Source organism: Acanthisitta chloris, unplaced genomic scaffold, assembly GCF_000695815.1.
Source record: "Acanthisitta chloris isolate BGI_N310 unplaced genomic scaffold, ASM69581v1 scaffold4514, whole genome shotgun sequence".
In the NCBI taxonomy this organism is placed as follows: Eukaryota; Metazoa; Chordata; class Aves; order Passeriformes; family Acanthisittidae; genus Acanthisitta; species Acanthisitta chloris.
The window spans coordinates 55,720-73,980 of record NW_008669755.1 but is presented as its reverse complement, the minus strand read 5'-3'; the positions used below and the strand labels follow the sequence as shown (position 1 = coordinate 73,980).

The 18,261-nt window shown below is 44.4% G+C and overlaps 1 protein-coding gene across 1 annotated transcript in view; it reads right to left on the bottom strand.

The window, feature by feature from the left end:
* LOC103801031 (arf-GAP with GTPase, ANK repeat and PH domain-containing protein 1) overlaps positions 1-18,261 on the bottom strand; it is a 226,479-nt gene that overhangs the window by 185,246 nt on the left and 22,972 nt on the right. Inside the window, exons 4-5 of the mRNA XM_009073430.1 lie at positions 16,272-16,413; positions 11,724-11,858 (exon numbers count right to left, since the gene is read on the bottom strand). Of these exons, the coding sequence (XP_009071678.1) occupies positions 11,724-11,858; positions 16,272-16,407 (271 nt within the window). The 5' untranslated portion in view covers positions 16,408-16,413. The remainder of the gene's footprint in view (positions 1-11,723; positions 11,859-16,271; positions 16,414-18,261) is intronic.

The following is an 18,261-nucleotide window of genomic DNA, read 5'->3' as shown; positions in this document are numbered from 1 at the left end:
TAGCAACCTCCTTCCTTTTAATTCCAGGCGTGTTCTCTATGAACACAAAAATTAGTTCCAAAATGCCATGAAGCAATAGTTTAGCTTGTCCAAAAAGACTTTTTTTTTTTAAAAGCTGAAAGACAGCTGAGTCTCCTCAGATTTCAATTAATGTCTAGGTATTTAGCAAATCAATCATTAAATGCTATAAATTTCCTATATTTCTCATTAGTTACACTATTGCACAGCTTAAATCTAAACATACCTTTCCACAGGGCTGTAAATTACGAGGCCTAAGACACTAGCAAGCGCATCAGCCATCAGAAGGGGCATAAATGATGAGAGGGAGACAATTGTACATGTGCTCAGCTGCAGCTGATTTACTCCTCATGAGGGTTTTTTCACACAAAAGTAGCACCAACAGAAGTGCCACTAGCACACTCCATCTCCTGGAGTTTGCATATCTGACTTGAAACCAGTAATGACCTGTCTTTATTAACATTAACAAGTTTTATGCCCAAAATCCAATTTTCTATGGGAAAAAATATTTCTTCAGCATCTGCCAATAATGTTCCCCTCATTATGTGCACATAAAGCTTGAAGAAAAACAAATCTTTGCCTAAATTCAGCATTGGGTTTCTGGCTCTGAAAGGCACCTTCAGCCTTTCCAAAGGACTCGCATGAGGCGAGACACTCCACAGGGGAGCCGGCACAGCAGGATCTTGTGTGCTTGACACTGAAACTAAAAAGAGCACACATATAATAATAAAACTATTCAGTTTTTGGTACTATACAACCTTCATAATAATTCTTATTCTGCTCCAAAGCTGCTGCAGTGACAAACTAGCACTCTACAAGGTTCCTGAGGGAACGCACTCAGCGCAGAGCACTGAAACACGCCCCAAAACCTGCCTGCTGTTTCTACCTATGGCAAAATTTGTTCAAAAAATTATTTCCAAGTTTTGGATGTTACAGGTCTGTTGAAGAATGGCTAAGGGAACAGGGGCACAGCTCCCAGAGAGCATTGTGTGAGCAAGAGTCGAGCAAAGGTCTATGGGAGCTTTGAGCATATAACTATGAAGTAGGCCTCAGGAATTTAGCTTCTCAGCATAAGAATTTATTTTCTCAGCATAATGTTGCAGCCGAAGGACAAGCTATCTGGGAAAACTTAGCAATGTTGCAAGCCCAAGGATAAACTATTCGGGAAAACCAAGAAGGATTCTCCAGAGAATAAAGGAGACTTCTTCACAGCTGCAACTGCAAGCAGAAGAAGTATATAAATGTAACTTTTAGAGCTTAGGTAATGCTGTTAGGTAATGCTAAGCAATGAACTGGCACATTTATTGTGTACCGTATAAGAGAAGAATCGAGCTAACAAAGTTGGAGCTTGCTTTATCACTCACACTGAGTCGGCTGCTTGCTTCCCCGCGCGGAATTTCCCTGCACATGTCTATAAATCAGCAGTCAAAAACAACAAAGAGAAAAATTAAAAACCACCAAGCAATAGCAAACTACTTGGAGACATCACATTCATGACCAGTTACCAGCAAATAATGAAGTCACACGTGCCCAGTCAGGGGACCCATCAATCATCTCAGAATCACTTAGGCTTGAAAAGCCCTCTAAGATTACCCAGTCCAACTGCTACCCCAGCACTGCCAAGGCCACTTAACCATGTCCCCATGTGCCACACCTACAAGTGTGACTGAGTCCCCAAGTTTCCCTAGTCTCTTAGTAAAACCAGGTGAGCTCCGGTACCCAAGGGCCACACATCACAGTCAGGGTAATTTCCCTAACTGAGGCAGCCCATACAGTCCTATCCATCTGCCAACTACCTTTCCAGCTTACTTCCTAAACAAAATGCAGCATACATTGCTAAAACACATCTACAGATGTGTCAGGCAGACTGACACCTCTGGAAAGACACACATAATGGAAGAACCAAAATATACCAAGGGAGGCTATGCAAAAAGGACTTCCACATTCCACAGACTAATTTTTGGGGTTGTAGAATACAACGTTTTACTGGATTCTCCATTTTCCACAAAACGCTGCTGAGGTCTCCCAGCAGTCAGAGCCTGGCCTTGCTGCTGTGGCCATGTGCACACACAACTCCAGTAACTCATGAGAAGAATGAAAAGAGCTTGATGTAAGGAAACAACACTGATGTATAAAATCTGTATTAAAGATTGCACTCCCACAAGAATCTAGGCATCATTAAAGCAACCACATAATCAGGACAACAAGCTGCCTTATGCCCAAGGGATGTTTTTATCCTTAGTGAAGGATTTGGGACACCCCAAGCTCACAGCTATCCTAGTGCAAAACTGCATCCAGCTATGGTTTATATCCCTTAACCAGCAACCTCAGAACACCCTGGCTTGGTGGGGCTGCCCAGCCACCAGCCTCAACAGCTGGCAGCAAATACAGCTGCTCATTAAGCAGCTCTGTTTGAGACTAACAACCAGGCCAATGCCATCCTCTCTAAAAACTGAACTACAATGAGGAACATACAGGTAAAATTCACTTTGCATTGAGTTTTGAAGGAAATCACATGATGAGACTGGTGCAAATGCTTTTCTTCTAAGAGGGAAGAGGCAAAAGTTCCCGCTGTAATGAGCACAAATTGCCTTCTGCAAGACCAGGGACTTGCCACTGGTGATAACCTCATCAGGTCAAACCTCAATTTCCAACTTAAAACATATAGAATCAATGTTAAAGATTCTCGGCTTCATAACAAATGAAGAGAAAACACGTGTTACAAACACAGCAACAGTGAAGGAAGTTTTCTGGTGTAAGAATTCCAAGACGAATGCCAACACTGACTGTGCCTTACTCCACACACCACCCCCACACATTCAGGGAGGCTTAAATACACAATGCCAATCCCAGTGAAGCAAACAGCTCAATGGGATTTGCATATGCATACGGATTAGTTGAAAGGGAACAATCTGCAATGCATTTCGGAAATGGCTTTTAAAGAACCTGCTATGCTAATCATCAACTTTGATGCTGAAAACGTGTTTGTTACACAACAGAGGAGGTTACAAAAGGATTATGTTTATTACACCAGTTTTGAATGTTTGATAGCTCAGACAAAAGCAGCTCTCTATTATAAGAAGAAAAAGCAGAATCTGCTCTTTAATAAATGTTCCTAAAGACACCAAGAACAGACTAAAGGTACAGAAAGGACATTCTCCCTTGAGTCTGTCCTTCAGACAACACCTGGTGTGTTAGCTCTTAATCCCTCATTCACCAACATTAAGCCAGCAAGTTACTTTCTGCTAACAAATGGTAAAGTTAAATCCACAAAGGAGAGTTAAAACCAACGACCAAGGGGAGACGTACTGAGGATCGTAACAATCGAGCTTAAGATGCTTCGCACTGCCTTCTGTACGTGGGAGCTCCCTGGTGAAGCTGTGCAGAACATGGTGTAAGGCAGCAGGTGGTGTGAGCATGTTTTAAGATTTGTCAATGTAAAATTAAGAAAAAAAAATCAGACCAAGGGACTAAATGATCATCACAGAAGCATAATAAAGAGCACAGCAGTAGGAAGAGCAACAAAGACCTGCTGGCAAGACAGTGCATCCCCCAAAACACTGCCAAGGAGCCACAGTTTAGACAGACCACTCGGAAATAAAACAGATGCAAAGAAGAAAAAGGTCCTTGCTATAAGAAAGCAAATGTAAACTGGCACTTTTAAGGAGCTCATGCTCTGCTGAAGCCCTTTGTGGCCCTTCCCTAACCTCATGGTCAGTCCCATCACAGCGTCATTAGCTCTGCTTTCACAGTTGCTAAAGCACCACCGAGCTAGCAGATCTCAACAAGTATCTCATGTTATTTACTTCTCACTTCGGGTACCTGCCCCGCAGCAGAGCCTGCCAGTGCTGAGCTGCTCCCCACTCCTCCCAGTGTGCTGCTCCAGTCACTCGGCTCAAGAAGAGCTGCAGAAACCCTCACTGCTCTTTTCAGCTTCTGCCACCAGCTCCACCAGGAACTGCAGCATGACAACACTTACTTATGACTTATTGCTATTCTGCTTTTCCTGTTTTCTCTACCAAGAATAAGTCTCTGCAAGACGCAAGACAACTGAGCAGCAGTGATATTTTCCCGAGGTACTGAACACAACAGCAGCACAAACACGCAGTGCAGACTGTTAAAATGACAACGCAGGTACAGATTAGAAAAAAGTAAGCACAAAAAAGCAAAAGCACATTTCTCCATGGCCTTACAAACTGCTGTGTGCTGGGGGGACTTAGCTCCACACAACCCAGGAGTTACAAAAACGTGGTAGGTGATTGTTACAGATGGGAATCACAGAATTTAGGGGTTGGAATGGACCTTACAGATCATCTAGTCCCAAGCCCCTGCCCTGAGCAGGGACACCTCCTCACTAGATCAAGTTGCTCAAGGCTCATCCAGCCTGGCCTTGAACACTGTCAGGGATGGGGCAGCCACCATGTCCCTGGGCAGCCTGTGCCAGTGTCTCACCACCCTCACAGAAAAAATCTTTTTTTATAATATCTAACCTAAACTGCCCCTCCTTCAGTTTGAATCCATTACCTCTTGTCCTATCCTTGCAGTTCCAAAGCAAAAAAGAGCAGACACTATCATGGTTTGTTCAGATAATATTACAGAACTGAACCCAACCTCCGTCCCTGGAGAGAGAACCATCACAGCCCTTGTGCTTGTGCCCACATTGGCACACATAACTAACATCTACAGGTGCAACACAGACATGACTGACACATGTTCAATAGGATTTTTCAACACCTGATGGAGGGCAAGTTCATGTGGTGGGACAATGGCAAGAATCATGCTCCTCATGGCAGTGAAGGCATAAGCAGGTGAGGCAGAACACACACAGAAACAAAACCTCCAAGTTTTCAACAGCTGGAGAAAAGCAGAGATTCGAAAAAACAAGTTGTTTTCCAACTTTCTCCTTCTTCCAGGATTTTTTACTGCCATTTCTGTTGTCCATGGAAAACAATTCCTACCTGCTTGCCAGGCACTCCACCACTGTGCTTGTAACATTTTCTCTCTCAAACACGGTGTACATGAGCCTATGAAACAGACCAATTTGCCCCTCACCCTCAGGTCTGTCACCAAAGAAAGGCAACTGACCCACAACTAACCATCATGTTTCCTGTCCCAGGATTTCAGTTAGAGCTTGCATTAAAGAATATAAACCTATTGGACCAATTTTGAATCTTCAGTCCTGGAAATCTTAATTCCTTCACGTTTTGATGAGATGTATCAATGCTCTTGTTTCCATTTAGTGAAGAATTTGCATATGTTGAACTATGTGTTGCGTTTATTGTACTCTTCAAAAGATTTGACAGCTACTCCACCATACCAGCAGCTCTGCTCTAGGTTTCAAGTCTGCCTTACTGCATACACTTCAAATTAAGTCTTCTAGAAGTGCCATAAAACTACTCCCATAAAATTTAAAAGTCAAACAAAAAGTTCTGCAGATATTACTGTTTTCTACAAGTCACCAAATGAATGACTTACCACAGCTAAAAACTCAACTTCCTTGGAACTTTCCTTAGCACTGTATCATTCAACTCCTCTGTGCAAATTGTAGCACTTCTTAAGTGCCAGACCCTGGGCTACAGCTGCTCCTCCAACATTTCATCCCCAGAATGAGGAAAACAGGTGCAGACATGCCACTGGAAGATCTCTCCTCCTTCCCCACCACGTGTCTGAATCTGGGTGCAGGGATGAAGAAACCTGACAGAGCAGTACAAGTCTCAAAGTCCCCAAAGCCTGCACAGCTGCAATTTTCACAGCGAACAGCAGGGCTGCAATGTCAACAGCCGACGAGAACGAGGGACACTGCACATAGAGACCCTGCAAGGATCACAGGAAAAACCTTGAACTGTGACATATAAAGTGGGAAATTCAGTCAAACCATTGGAAAACGTAAACCCAAGGATTTGGATCCGTTTCGCAGGTCAGTCCTGCTGATGCTAACTGCTCCCCAGGATGAAGGCTTCTTCGCTCTCCTATTTCTCCAGGCGCCTTTTACTTTGCAGGGTTCATTTCCAGCCTTTCCATATTATATCAATTTCAGATATTGGATCATTTCCTCCTCCTAACTAACATGGGACCTTCTTAGAACAATGTGAAGTCTGAGTTACAACACAAAATCTGGTGAATGTGTTGTTTCAGGGTATGGGGATGAGAGGCTGACTGGAACCCAGGATGCCTGGGGAAGCAAAAGCAGCTAGTCAAAGACTGGTAGAGAGAAATTCTTGTTTCTACACTAAATCTTCTCATTTGTTAATGGCACATGAGAGTAACAGGCAGGCAGGAGCAAGGGCAGAGTTTCACACTGACATAGGCTCAGGTTTAAGTGCACTTTAATCACAACAGGAGCCATATGGAATTTATGTGTATACCTTTATACCCAACCGACGTGGGTACCTGAGCTGTTTGGAGGCTCCGAGGGGACACCGAGCCCTGCAGCCGCTCCTGCCACACTCCTTCCCAGGGAAACAGGACAGCATTCAGACCAAAATTTTCATTTCACAACATCTGCACCCAAAGTGTTTGTCTCCCAGTGATGCCGCAGCATGAAAGGGCCTGCCCAAGTGCTATCAGGCTGATCCAACCATCTCTGAGCAGGCTGAGTGCTCAGAGAGGCACACCATCCCAGATGTGGCACATTGCTCTGGATGCAACCTCCCTGGAGGTCTCAGCTGCGCCAAACCAAAATCCAAGCAATTCCTGAGAGAAAGGACCTGCTCCCCCACCTCAGCCCTGCGCTGGGGCCCCCACTGCCTCAGCCTCCTGAGCCCCAAGGGAGAGTCCCTCCCTCAGGCCACATCTAGTGCCTGAGGGAATGCTGCCTCTTCTCAAAACAGCTGCCAGGATGGGACTAAGCCTTTATTTACTTCCCATTAGGCTGATTAACATTTCCTAATGAAAACACATCTATAAAGCTGACTGCTAATGCTGAGGGCAAGTGACAGTCCTTTCCCTCAGTCTCTCTGTACCGGATCTCCCATGCCTTCCTTAATGGAGAACTGGTACTTCAGGTTCCCCTTTTAGACACCTTTGTTTAACAGCACATTAGAAATGTTATTTGGGATTCAGAAATAAAATATTTCTGGCAAATTTTTACACATTCCTTAGTAAAAGATTAGTTAATTTGCATATAAAGCATCCAAAACTAATGGAAGCAGCACAGCACCAGAGCTAACAGCCCAAACTGAGGCAGCAGTGGCCTCTGCTATCGCAGCCCTGCAAATCTCCCCTCCTCAATATTCACCTCCTGCCTCAATACTCACAGATTTGGTGCTATTTGGGGCAACTTCAGTTCAAATCTGTGTGTTACAGCGACCTATACATGGTAAAATCTCCTTGGTTTAATTGCTCAGCTACAGCGACAGTCTGAACACTGAATCCAAGTCACATCCAAACCCTTCCACATTCCACACCCCATGATGCCAAGCTATACTGATGGTAAAATCTGTCCTCTACATATCTGAACATTTGCTTTTCTGCAACGTCACAGTCGCATGTAGTTAAATGGGTCAGAGAAAACCTGAATGTAGAGTGGGGAAAGATGTGTAATTACGAGTACGTGATGAGCAGAAATAAAAGCAATTCTTATGCATTAATGGTACATCAAGCTAATTCGCGAAGGCTAAAATCATTACAAAGGCATCCTGGGGCAGTACACCGTCATCATAATACTGTGCTGACAGGAAATATTAAAATAATCATTTCCACTGTCATTGATAAAATCCATTCTGATAAGCAGGGGAAAAAAATTATCCCCTCATTCTTAATTGGCAAATCAGAAGAAAAATGAATCTTCGTAGAATTTATTATTATTAAAACACAATTCCCCTGATCAACAATTCCAGATACCAAAGACTAGATAAGAATTTATTCCCCTCCATTGCTGGGCATGTGGTCCCATCCCCTGGAACCTGGAAATTCAGAGCCAGCTCGTGCAGCTCCAACCTCCAACAGCATCAGAGGTTACACCCAAGCAACACCAAGCTGAAGGTTAAAAATCCCATCTAAAATGGTCAAAATTCTGCTTCACACCCTGCCTTCACTTCACTCAGCACTCCTTGCAAAATAGGAACCAACAGACTTGATGATCTAAAGGTCTTTTCCAACCCAAGTGATTCTGTGGTTCTACCTCTGTTACAATCAATAGTGAGAGCTTATCAGCTGTAACGGAGTGCTGGAAACTGTGTATTTGGATTCAACTCAAGAATAAAGTAGCATTTGTATAACAGCAACAACCATTCAAGTTGAATTATTTTGCCACTCAGTCATGGGGAAAATAGGAAATGAGTTATAGCAGACAAGAACCGTAACAGATGACTACCAAGAGCTCAGTGGCTGCTTGCAAGGGGAAAATAAGTATTTTAGTTTTTAATGAACACACGAAGGAGTAAAAGACCCTTAAATGCCACTTCCAACTTCTTTCTCCTAAAGGTAGGTCTGCATCACTCCAAGGCAGTACACAGAAACAAGAAACTACATGTGTTGGTTTGGGCTGGGATAGAGCGAACTTTCTTCAGTTAAAGCACAACACTAGGTTTTAGAAAAAGCTGGTAAACCAAACTAGAACTAGTGTCACAACCCACTGACTGTGCCAAAGACAAGCTGTAGGCTGGTGACAGGGGTTTGCACAGCAGCAGTTCACAGACTCACTCAGATTCACCAACTCACTGGCAACTTGGAGCTCTGGAAAAACAGAATGGGTAGAAAGAACAAGGTGCACTTGGACCATAAATTATGGAGCTGAAATGTTCAAAGTTGCAAGCCAGCAAAAGCTATGGGACCTCAGTCAAGGTACTGAAACACTCTCACAGACCTACCAAAAAAACACCTGGATGATTCAACCATCAAGCATTACCTACCCTGGAATATAATAAACCCTATACCTAAATCCCAGGACCAGCTGGGAGCAGAGTATAAGCATAATTTCGATGCACACGACATGGTCTTAATAGGTGTAGTAGCTCCAGGTCTCGCATACAGCTACTAAGTTGTCAACACCTATTGCTCCACAGTTACACACAACAAAAACCCAATCATGAAACGCAGTAACTGGTCTGCACCCTTTTCACGTCTGCTGAAAAACACAGATAATTTAGGAAGGCTGCTGGCCCTGACTCAGGGTTTCCTTCAATTTGTGAAGACCTGCATTTAGCCTGTCTCTCCCCCTTCATTCCTTCTTTTCCTTGTTCATTGAGGATATTTATATCAAGAAGTGTTTCTTTCAAGCCTTATCATGGAATGGTTTGGGTCAGAAGGGACCTTAAAGACTATCTCGTTCCACCCCATGCCATGGACAGATTCATCTTCAACTACACCAAGTTGCTCCAAGCGCTATCCACCCTGGCCTTGAACTACCAACTTTGGATAATCGGCTCCATTGATTCCAGAGAGAATGTGAACACAGAGAAGCTGTTAACCTGTGCTATGCGCTGCTTGCTTTCAAGCAAACAGGGCTCAGAAGTCCCTTGAGGGGGACCAGAGAGGCTGTCCCTCAAAAGGGTCTACTGCAGAATTCACTTGCACCTTTTCAACAAGCAAGAATAAAAAGTTTCAACCATGGGTATGGGTCCAAGTCATGCGACTAGGCAGACACTGGGCTCCATGCTTAAGAGAGGGCCAAATTCCTTCGGTGTAAGATGAGGAATCACAGAATAACAGAATCTCGATATGGTTTGGGTTGGAAGGAACCTTAAAGCTCATCTTCTTCCAACTCCCTGCCATGGGCAGGGACACCTGCCACTGGACCAGGCTGCTGAACTCAGAACCCTGTGAAGCAGCCACTAAACCCATGCCTATGCTGAATGTGAGTGCCCCAGAGTCACACAAACCAAGCAACATTTAACCAAATGCTCCCTATAACAGCCTGTACTGCTCATTCACACCCCCCTTATTTTACAGGGTTAAGAAGTTGCTTTGTTTCCTGCTAAAATAAACAGCAAAAAATTATCAGGAATTGGATTTGGTCCCAGACATGTCTGGCAAGTGTAACCCATTTATACAGAAGCATTTCTAATCCTATTAGTTGGCAAATATTACAGAGCTGCTTGGCTGCCACGTAGGTAAAACAGAACCTCAATATTTCCTAAACACATGATCTCTGTCAATTCTTTCTACTTACTACCAAAACTCAGCAGAGACACAAATGAGTCTCCTGGAAGCTTACAAGTTTGTCACACTAGCTCTGTGCCAAGAGACTTCTCTCAGAAGGTCCCTGAGAGAGAAAAAATAGCAAACGGCAGCAGACGGCAGTGAGAGCCACAAACACCATGGCTGGGAACATGCAATTAAAAATCTAACTATAGCCAGCACTCAAAAATGAATGTGCTAACAACAACCCCTAATGGCTCTTTGAAAATCATAATCAATATAGCCAATCTAGGCAGTGAAAACAGTAATTTTTTGCAACTAGTTCAAGACAAACAGGGAGCAAAGCACAACACCAGCTTCAAATGCTTTTCTCGGAGATCTGACCAACAGGGTGGGCAAAAAAACCCTTACTTGGAATTATACCTGCTGCAGTGCATGTCAGTATTTCCCACGTAAAAATTACCATGTTTTACCTTGTTTTCCATGTCAAAATTTGAATCTTTTGCCTTTTTATTTTAATTTGAGCTGGTTTTACACACACCTCTGATAGGTGCTGATGTGACACTGCCCCACAAAACCACAGGCAATGCAGGTCTTTGCAAAGCAAACCTAGCAACATACCAACCCTCAAAACTAGGGAGCTCTGAGAAGTAGTCAGACTTAAGTAAGAAGGATTTTAGACAGAGAAAACGTGCTGTGGTGAGGGGGTGGCACGTTCAGCCACCAGACAAGACCGGTGAGAAGGCAGCGAGGGCCACAGACATCTGGCTGAAATACCACTAGAGGGGGCACAGAGCCCATCTCATCCGGCACCACCGCGTCCAGCACTGCTGCTCGCGACCTCAGAATCCTGGAATCACAGAGCATCCTGAGCTGGGATGGACCCACAAGGATCATCAAAGCCCCTAACACACAAGGCTGTCAGAGAATGGTTTGGGTGGGAAGGGACATTGAAGACCATCTCGTTCCACCCTCTGCCATGGGCAGGGACACCTCCCACTAGCCCACGTTGCTCCAAGCCCCATCCAACCTGGCCTGGAACACTTCCAGGGATGGAGCAGCCACAGCTTGCTTCTCTGGGCAACCTGTTCCAGTGCCTCAGCACCTCACAGGAAATTATTTCTTCCCAGTATCCAATCTTATCTCTGTCAGTTCAAAGCCAACGGTCTGTCAGCTGAATGCCACACCTTACTTCTCATCATCAACCCATTCCTGTCAATCTCCTCCATTCATTCTTTCCCAAACGTACTAGGTAATATTCAAGGGCTTTGCACAAGCAGCCTCTCCATGTCTCCATGAGCACTAAATCAAATCAAAGAAAACTTCACTGAAATGAAGCAAGTGCCAAAGCAAACTAAAAATTAAAGAGACCAAAAATAGCTTAAGATGCTGAAGGCAAAAGGGGCTGGTAGAGAATGCAGGTGTGTAGGTGTGCTGTGCTCAGCATGAGGAGCCTTGCATCTCAGAAAATGTAAGAGAAATACCTACAAATGAGCATTTTCTCTAATTAAACAGCAATGAATGCTTGGAAAACATGCAAATACCTGAGCTATCAGACATGGGTGGTTACTTAAAAAACAGCTACCATACTGTGTCATACGATGGATGCAAAAACTCATCTGTACCGTCATGGAAGACTCTTTCCACGTTGAGCCCATAAGTGGCACAGGTTTCGTAGTAAGTGCATCTCTTGAGGTCATTCGACAGCTTCCTTGCTCTGGCATCGTCAATGACGCGAGGGTTGGTGGAGCTAATAGCATCTACAGTAACAACAGGGAAAAAGTGCTGATTAAATATCGTTTGCAAAAAACCACCTTACAATTCACAGAGTCACAGAGGAACCCTTAAGGTTGGAAAAGGCTTCTAAGATAAGGAAGTCCAACCACCAACGCTTGTCCTCAGGTACCACATCCACACGACTCATGAACACTTCGGGGATGGTGACTCCACCACTCCTGCGCAGCTGTGCCAGTGCTTTACAACCCTTTCAACAGACATTTTTTTTCTGATACCTAATGTAAAGCTCCCCTGGTGCACCTTGAGGCTGTTTCCTCTTGTAATGACCAATACTCAAGCAATAAATTTAAGTACCAACCACGAGGAAATAACAGGGGTGCACATTACTCTAGTTTTACTCTTCATCACTAAAATCGCGAGCATGCTGATTATAAAAGCCAAGAAAAAACATCTTCAATGCTTTCTGCTTACCTTAAATACATATATATTTAGGTCAGTAGTTGCAAAAAATACACAATCAGAGGAAACAACACGAGCTGTGATGCAAAACATACTTAAACAAGAAGATGATTACTACAAACATGTCAAATGATTTTTAAGCCTCCTGTAAGTATCAGTTGCTTACAAGTAAGTAGAGTGAGAAGCACAAAACATGATACATTTTTAAGGAACAAAACATTTTCAGGACAGAAACAGAAAGATGAGGGCGAGAAACGGTACCAGGTATTACTGCAGCACCCAAGGACCGGATTTGCACATAATAGAGGCTTTCCGTTAAGGCAGTCACCAGTTCACCACAAAACTGATATTTTTCGTACAGCCACAGGTGGCACTGCTGACCTGGCATCCAAGACACAGACAAAACTGGAACCAGGAAACCTACTGTAAATTACTTCTTCAAACTTGATGGAAAGGCACCTCTGAGACCCTGTGGGAGATTACTGCAAAGCCACTAAAAACTGCTTATTTCAAAACAAATAGTCATATTTGGTAACTCTCTTCAAGTGCTTCTTGTCATGAAAGCTGAAAGTCAAAAATCTGGATTTCTAGCACTTATCTATAAGAGTTGAAAAAAACCTCACACCAGGAAAAAAAGCTCTGAGCAACCTGGTGTAGTGGAAGGAGTCCCTGCCCGTGGCAGGGGGTGAAACGACATGTGCCTTAAGGGCCCTTCCAACCCAAACCATTCTGACAGGCACCAATTTCAGCATTTACAGCTGGCCAGAAAGCAAAATTATGTTTGTTCTTTGGGAAAAAAAATCACTAGAACCTAAGCATGACATCAGTGCCTATTGCAAGGTTGTATGTGAGGCTCAGTTCTGGTCATGGCAGGCCCATGCCACAACTGATGTCATCATGACCTTCTCATCGATATAACTAACAAAAACAAAGCAGTTCCTGGGAAAACTAAGAACCTATATTATTTTCTCAGCAGAGGGCGCTGACAACATTGAACCAGAAAGGAACTGATGAGCAACATCGTGGCTTCAGAAGTTTGCCTCGTTGCTCTGTAGTGTATCAGGCTGCGGGTTGGTGCGCTGGTTTGAGCTGGAGTTAACTTTCTTCATAGAGGCTAGTATGAGGCTATGTTTGGGTTTTGTGCAGAACACAGAGTTGATAATGCAGAGATGTTTTTGTTATTGCCTGACTCTTACATAGAGTCAAGGCCTTTGCTGCAATCCCTAATGCCACACTGGCAAGGAAGTTGGGGATGCATGGGAGATTGGGAGGAGACACAGCTGGAACAGGTGACCCAAACTGACCAAAGGGATATTCCATACCATAGGACATCATGCTCAGTATATAAGGTGGGAGGAAGAAGGAGGAAGGGGGGACATCTGGAGTGATGGCATCTGTCTTCCCAAGGAACCGTTACACGTGATGGGCCCTGCTCTCCTGGAGATGGCTAAACACCTCCTGTCTTCGGGAAGCAGTGAATTAATTCCTTGCTTTGCTTGTGTGTGCAGCTTTTGCTTTCTCTATTAAACTGTCTTTATCGCAACCCATAGCTTTTTGTAGCTTTTACCCTTCTAATTCGCTCCCCCATCCCATTGGTGGGGGAGTGAGTGAGAGGCTGCGTGGTTCTTGGCTGCTGCTGGGGTTAAACCACGACAGTTGGCTTCAGACGTCAGAGGAGAACACCTGGAAGCATCAGAAAGGAACTAACATCTTGGGAGAGATTTTATTTCACGTCTTGTTTTACGAATACCAGTCAGGAAGTCCAGCGGGGAGGAGGCTTGGAGCAGCCTGGTCTACTGGCAGGTGTCCCTGCCCAGGGCAGGGGACGGAACAGAATCAGCTTCCAACCTGAACCATTCTAGGATTTTATTATATCAAACATGTATATTTCAAATATATCTTTAATATACATCAATATATCAAATACATAATTTTAATAAATATATTCATGTATTTCATTTCACTGCACTGCTGGACAGCTGATGCAGCCATACGTCTTATTTTTTCCTGAAGCTTACTCCCAGAATTAGCACATCTCCATCCTTAGCCTTTGCATCAGTGCTCAAACAGAAAATCAACTTTGAAAAAAAACCAAACCAGATTCCTTTCTGGTCATAACGGGAGGAAGATGGAAAACTCTAGCCCAAAGTGTCAGAAGGGCACAAAGAAAACATCTCAGAGTAACATTTCCCCTTCATCTTTTCAACTCCAGCTTCAAGCCAACAGTGCAGCCCTTTACAGCAGCTCCTTTCTCCTGTTTGTTGTAATTTCTGCTATCCTAAGGCTTTTTGTGTACCTACTTCCCTTTTTCACTTCTTGGCATCTGTTTCCGCCCTACAGCTGGGCTGTGATCCCTCCTCTCCCGCTGCCCACGTGTCTCCACGGTGTCACTGCTCTGCAGGAGGAGGGCAAAGCAAACCGCTCCCACATCACACAGCTGGCAAATGAGTACACTGAGAAGGCAGCAAAAAGCTTCAACACCCCCAAAACCAGTAGTATACACCTAAAAGGAAGAGGAACCTACAAGAACAACTCATGACACTTGTGTTCTCCCTCTGACACAGCACAGCAACCTGGAGATACACTCAGAAAGATGTTCGCCAGTGGGAAGTAACTCACAAGGAGTGAGGAGCAGCCAAGGGAGCTGTGGGGGCTCAGCCTGGAGCAGAGGATGGTCAGGGGAACCTTCTTGCTCTCTGCAACTCCCTGACAGGAGGTGCAGCCAAGTGGGGTCAGGCTCTGCCCCCAGGGAACCAGACAGGATGAGAGAAAACAGTCTTAAGTTGTGCCAGGGGAGGTTTAGATGGGATATTGGGAAAATTTCTTCCCCAAAGGGTTGTCCAGTTGTGGCACAGCTGCCCAGGGCAGTGGTGGAGTCACCAACCCTGGAGGAATTTAAAAGCTGTGTGCATGTGGCATCTGGGGACGTGGTTAGTGGTGGCATTGGGGAAATGGCTGTAGTCAATGATCTTAAAGGCTTTTACCAACCTCGATGATTTTCCAACCTTAATGATTCTATGGTTCTATGAAACTATAAATCCAGAAGCAGAGCAGCCTCAACTTTTATAGTTCTACTCCACACAGCAAACCAACCATGACATCTTAATGGGATGCACTGACAAAACAAGGCAGGGCATACCCAGAGACAGCTCAAATGCCCAAGAAACTGAAATATTATGGGTACCCTTCCCTTGTCACATTTCCCTGTAGGACGGCTGCTGTGCCACCAGAAAGAGCTTTGCAAAAATTGGGGGGGAGGTTGCCTCAGGTGACAAAAATTTGCATCTCTATTTGATTTCCAGAGTGGTCTCCAGTAAGCATTGTGCAGGGGCACAGCTCAGTTCTGCTTCCCAACGTGCTGCTGGAGGTTTTCGACCTCTGCTCCATTTGCCCCTGAGTAATGCCAGGGTGCTGAACAGTTCTGCACGGCCGAGCACACAGAAACTGCTTTGACCTCCTTACACAACCAGATCACCTGTCCAAATTCAACACTAGCAACTCTTTGAGCAGGAAACGCACTGCAACTAGCAAGCACAGAAAATACTGTCTAAAATTTCCTTCTACATCATAGAATCCTAGAATGGTTCAGATTGGGAGGGACCTCAATGCTCATCTTGTTACATCACTCTGCCGTGGGCAGGGACACCTTCCACTAGCCTAGGTTGTTCCAAGCCCCATCCAACCTGGCCTGGAACACTTCCAGTGATAGGGCAACCATAAACTGTGTCAGTGCCTCATCACCCTCACAGAGAAGAATTTCTTCCCCACATCTAACAAAAATTCCCCCTCTTTCATCACTGCTAAAATCCTGCACACTCTCTCCCAGAGTGCCGCCAGAACATTTGTTTACTTCCTCAGAGCAGTCCTCACACTGCCACAGCCCCAGAGAAAATGTGAAAGGATAGGACGTGGCTTTTCCAGCCTGGAACAGCCTATACAGTCACAAAAGCACCTCTGGAAATCAAGACTGCACTTACCCTGCGTTCCCACCAGTACCATTGGGATTTCACTAGTGTTGCGATAGTTGGCCATACGGCTGTAGTAGTGGTAAACAGTCTGGAAGCTGACTTCATCTTCCAAGCTGAAGACAAATATAACAGCATCCACCCACATGGCAAACTGCAGGGTAAAAATGGAAAAGGCAAACTGTGAGAAGAGCAGCAAAGAAGGAAAAAAGAAAAAGAAAAAGGCAAAACATTCTTGCCTTCCTTGGAGGGAAATACTCAGAGAAAGTTAGTGACAATAACCAAGGCCTTAAAAGTGGCATAGGGTTCCAAAATGATGAGTCTCATCACTCTGCAAGCAGTGGGAATCTGAGACACACACAGACTGTTCCCCACACGCATGACAGCATCTCTTCTTTGCTGGGGTGTGATACAACAAGCCCAGCTACTACCAGTGCACACCGGGTTTGATCCACAGAAGACATGGCAGGCCTTGATTTCCGAATTGTTGCCTTTTAGACAAGTAACAACTCTGTCTAAGCATGTCACTGAGTGTCTCACTCAGTGTGCTACTCTCCCCTGCCCCGTGATCTGCAGGCATGCATGCTGAGGTTGCTGTTAATGCCAGGACAAGTATTTCAGTTGTGGATTTACAGACATCGCTACCAATTCTCACATCTTAATCTACATCCAAAAACATTAACTTGAGATTTCCAATTCTTTGCTATGCAAACACTCAATTGAGCCAAGGGCACCAAATCCCTTGTTCTGCTTTAAGTGTCAGACCAAACTCTTCTCTCTTGGCATCAGTAACCTGCTAAGTGACATGCAGGTGCGCAGGCCAAGGCAAGGTGCTCCTCAGGTGACCATGCAAGTGAGAAGGTTTTAGCTCACAAGTGAAATAGGATTGTTCAAAGACATTTAACTCAACAGTAAACACATACAGGACATTAAGAAGAGACTGAAATGAAGCTTACCTCACTGCCTTTATTTTTCCCTAAGGAACTCCAGTCCTACCCAAATTCAGAGCAATGGAAACAAGCTTCAGCCTTGGGGATTTTCACACACTTTGTCATATTACTGCTACAACACACCAGGTAGACTGGGGACACACTGGACAGGGAAGGCTGCAAGGAGGTTCACTGGGGAAAGGTTCTGCATATCCAAACCAAACACTACCTTGTCTGCTATGGTGTAAGAATAGCCAAAAGTGGTTTTTGAGGTTTTCAGGACAATCTTCTCAAGAGTAATGATAAGGCTGGTTACACACAGCACAGTGGCTGCCAGAACAGGGTCAACCACCACACTGTTCAACTGGAACTGTTCAAGCCACAAGATCTAACCAGAGGGAACTGGAGACAGTCATTACTGTGGGCTTGGCTTTGGTTCTCATTATAAAATGGGTTTGGGTCTTATTATACCATGTGTTTTGCTGTCTGGACTCAGCAGCATCACACCAAGGACTCTTCCCCACAACTACAACACTCTTAAAGCATTGATTTGGAAGTCAACAGTCTCTCTAAACCTTGGAATGTTTCACTCCCAACAGCCTTCAAATGAAGCCCACTTTTAAAAACCCAAAGACTTATATAACGCAGTTCCCACACACACAAAATACTTGCAGCAATTCCTTATTTCTCTTTTTGTATTACAATAAAGTTTAAGCTTTGTGGATAACAGACCCGCAAAATTAAAAACCAAAGGAATTTTAGCAAACATGCAAAAGGTGTTGAAACCCTGGATGTCTTATCCACATCACTGTGCAGGGAGCGTCTTGAAGTAAGGGTAAGTCAGCTCCTGGCATACAAATCCATCCCCAGACTTAGCATTGCGAGTGAGCAGAGCTGTCGGCTCAAGCTAAGCCCAAAACCAAGTTACAAAAAAAACCCCAAACAACTGCATGCAACAGCTCATTATAGGTCAGTCACTCTTGAGTTTTAAAATAGACAATATCCTTATTTTCATCTTTGAACAATTTTATTTAGACAAGAAAGGAGAGATCATAGGCCCACACAGTGAGTCT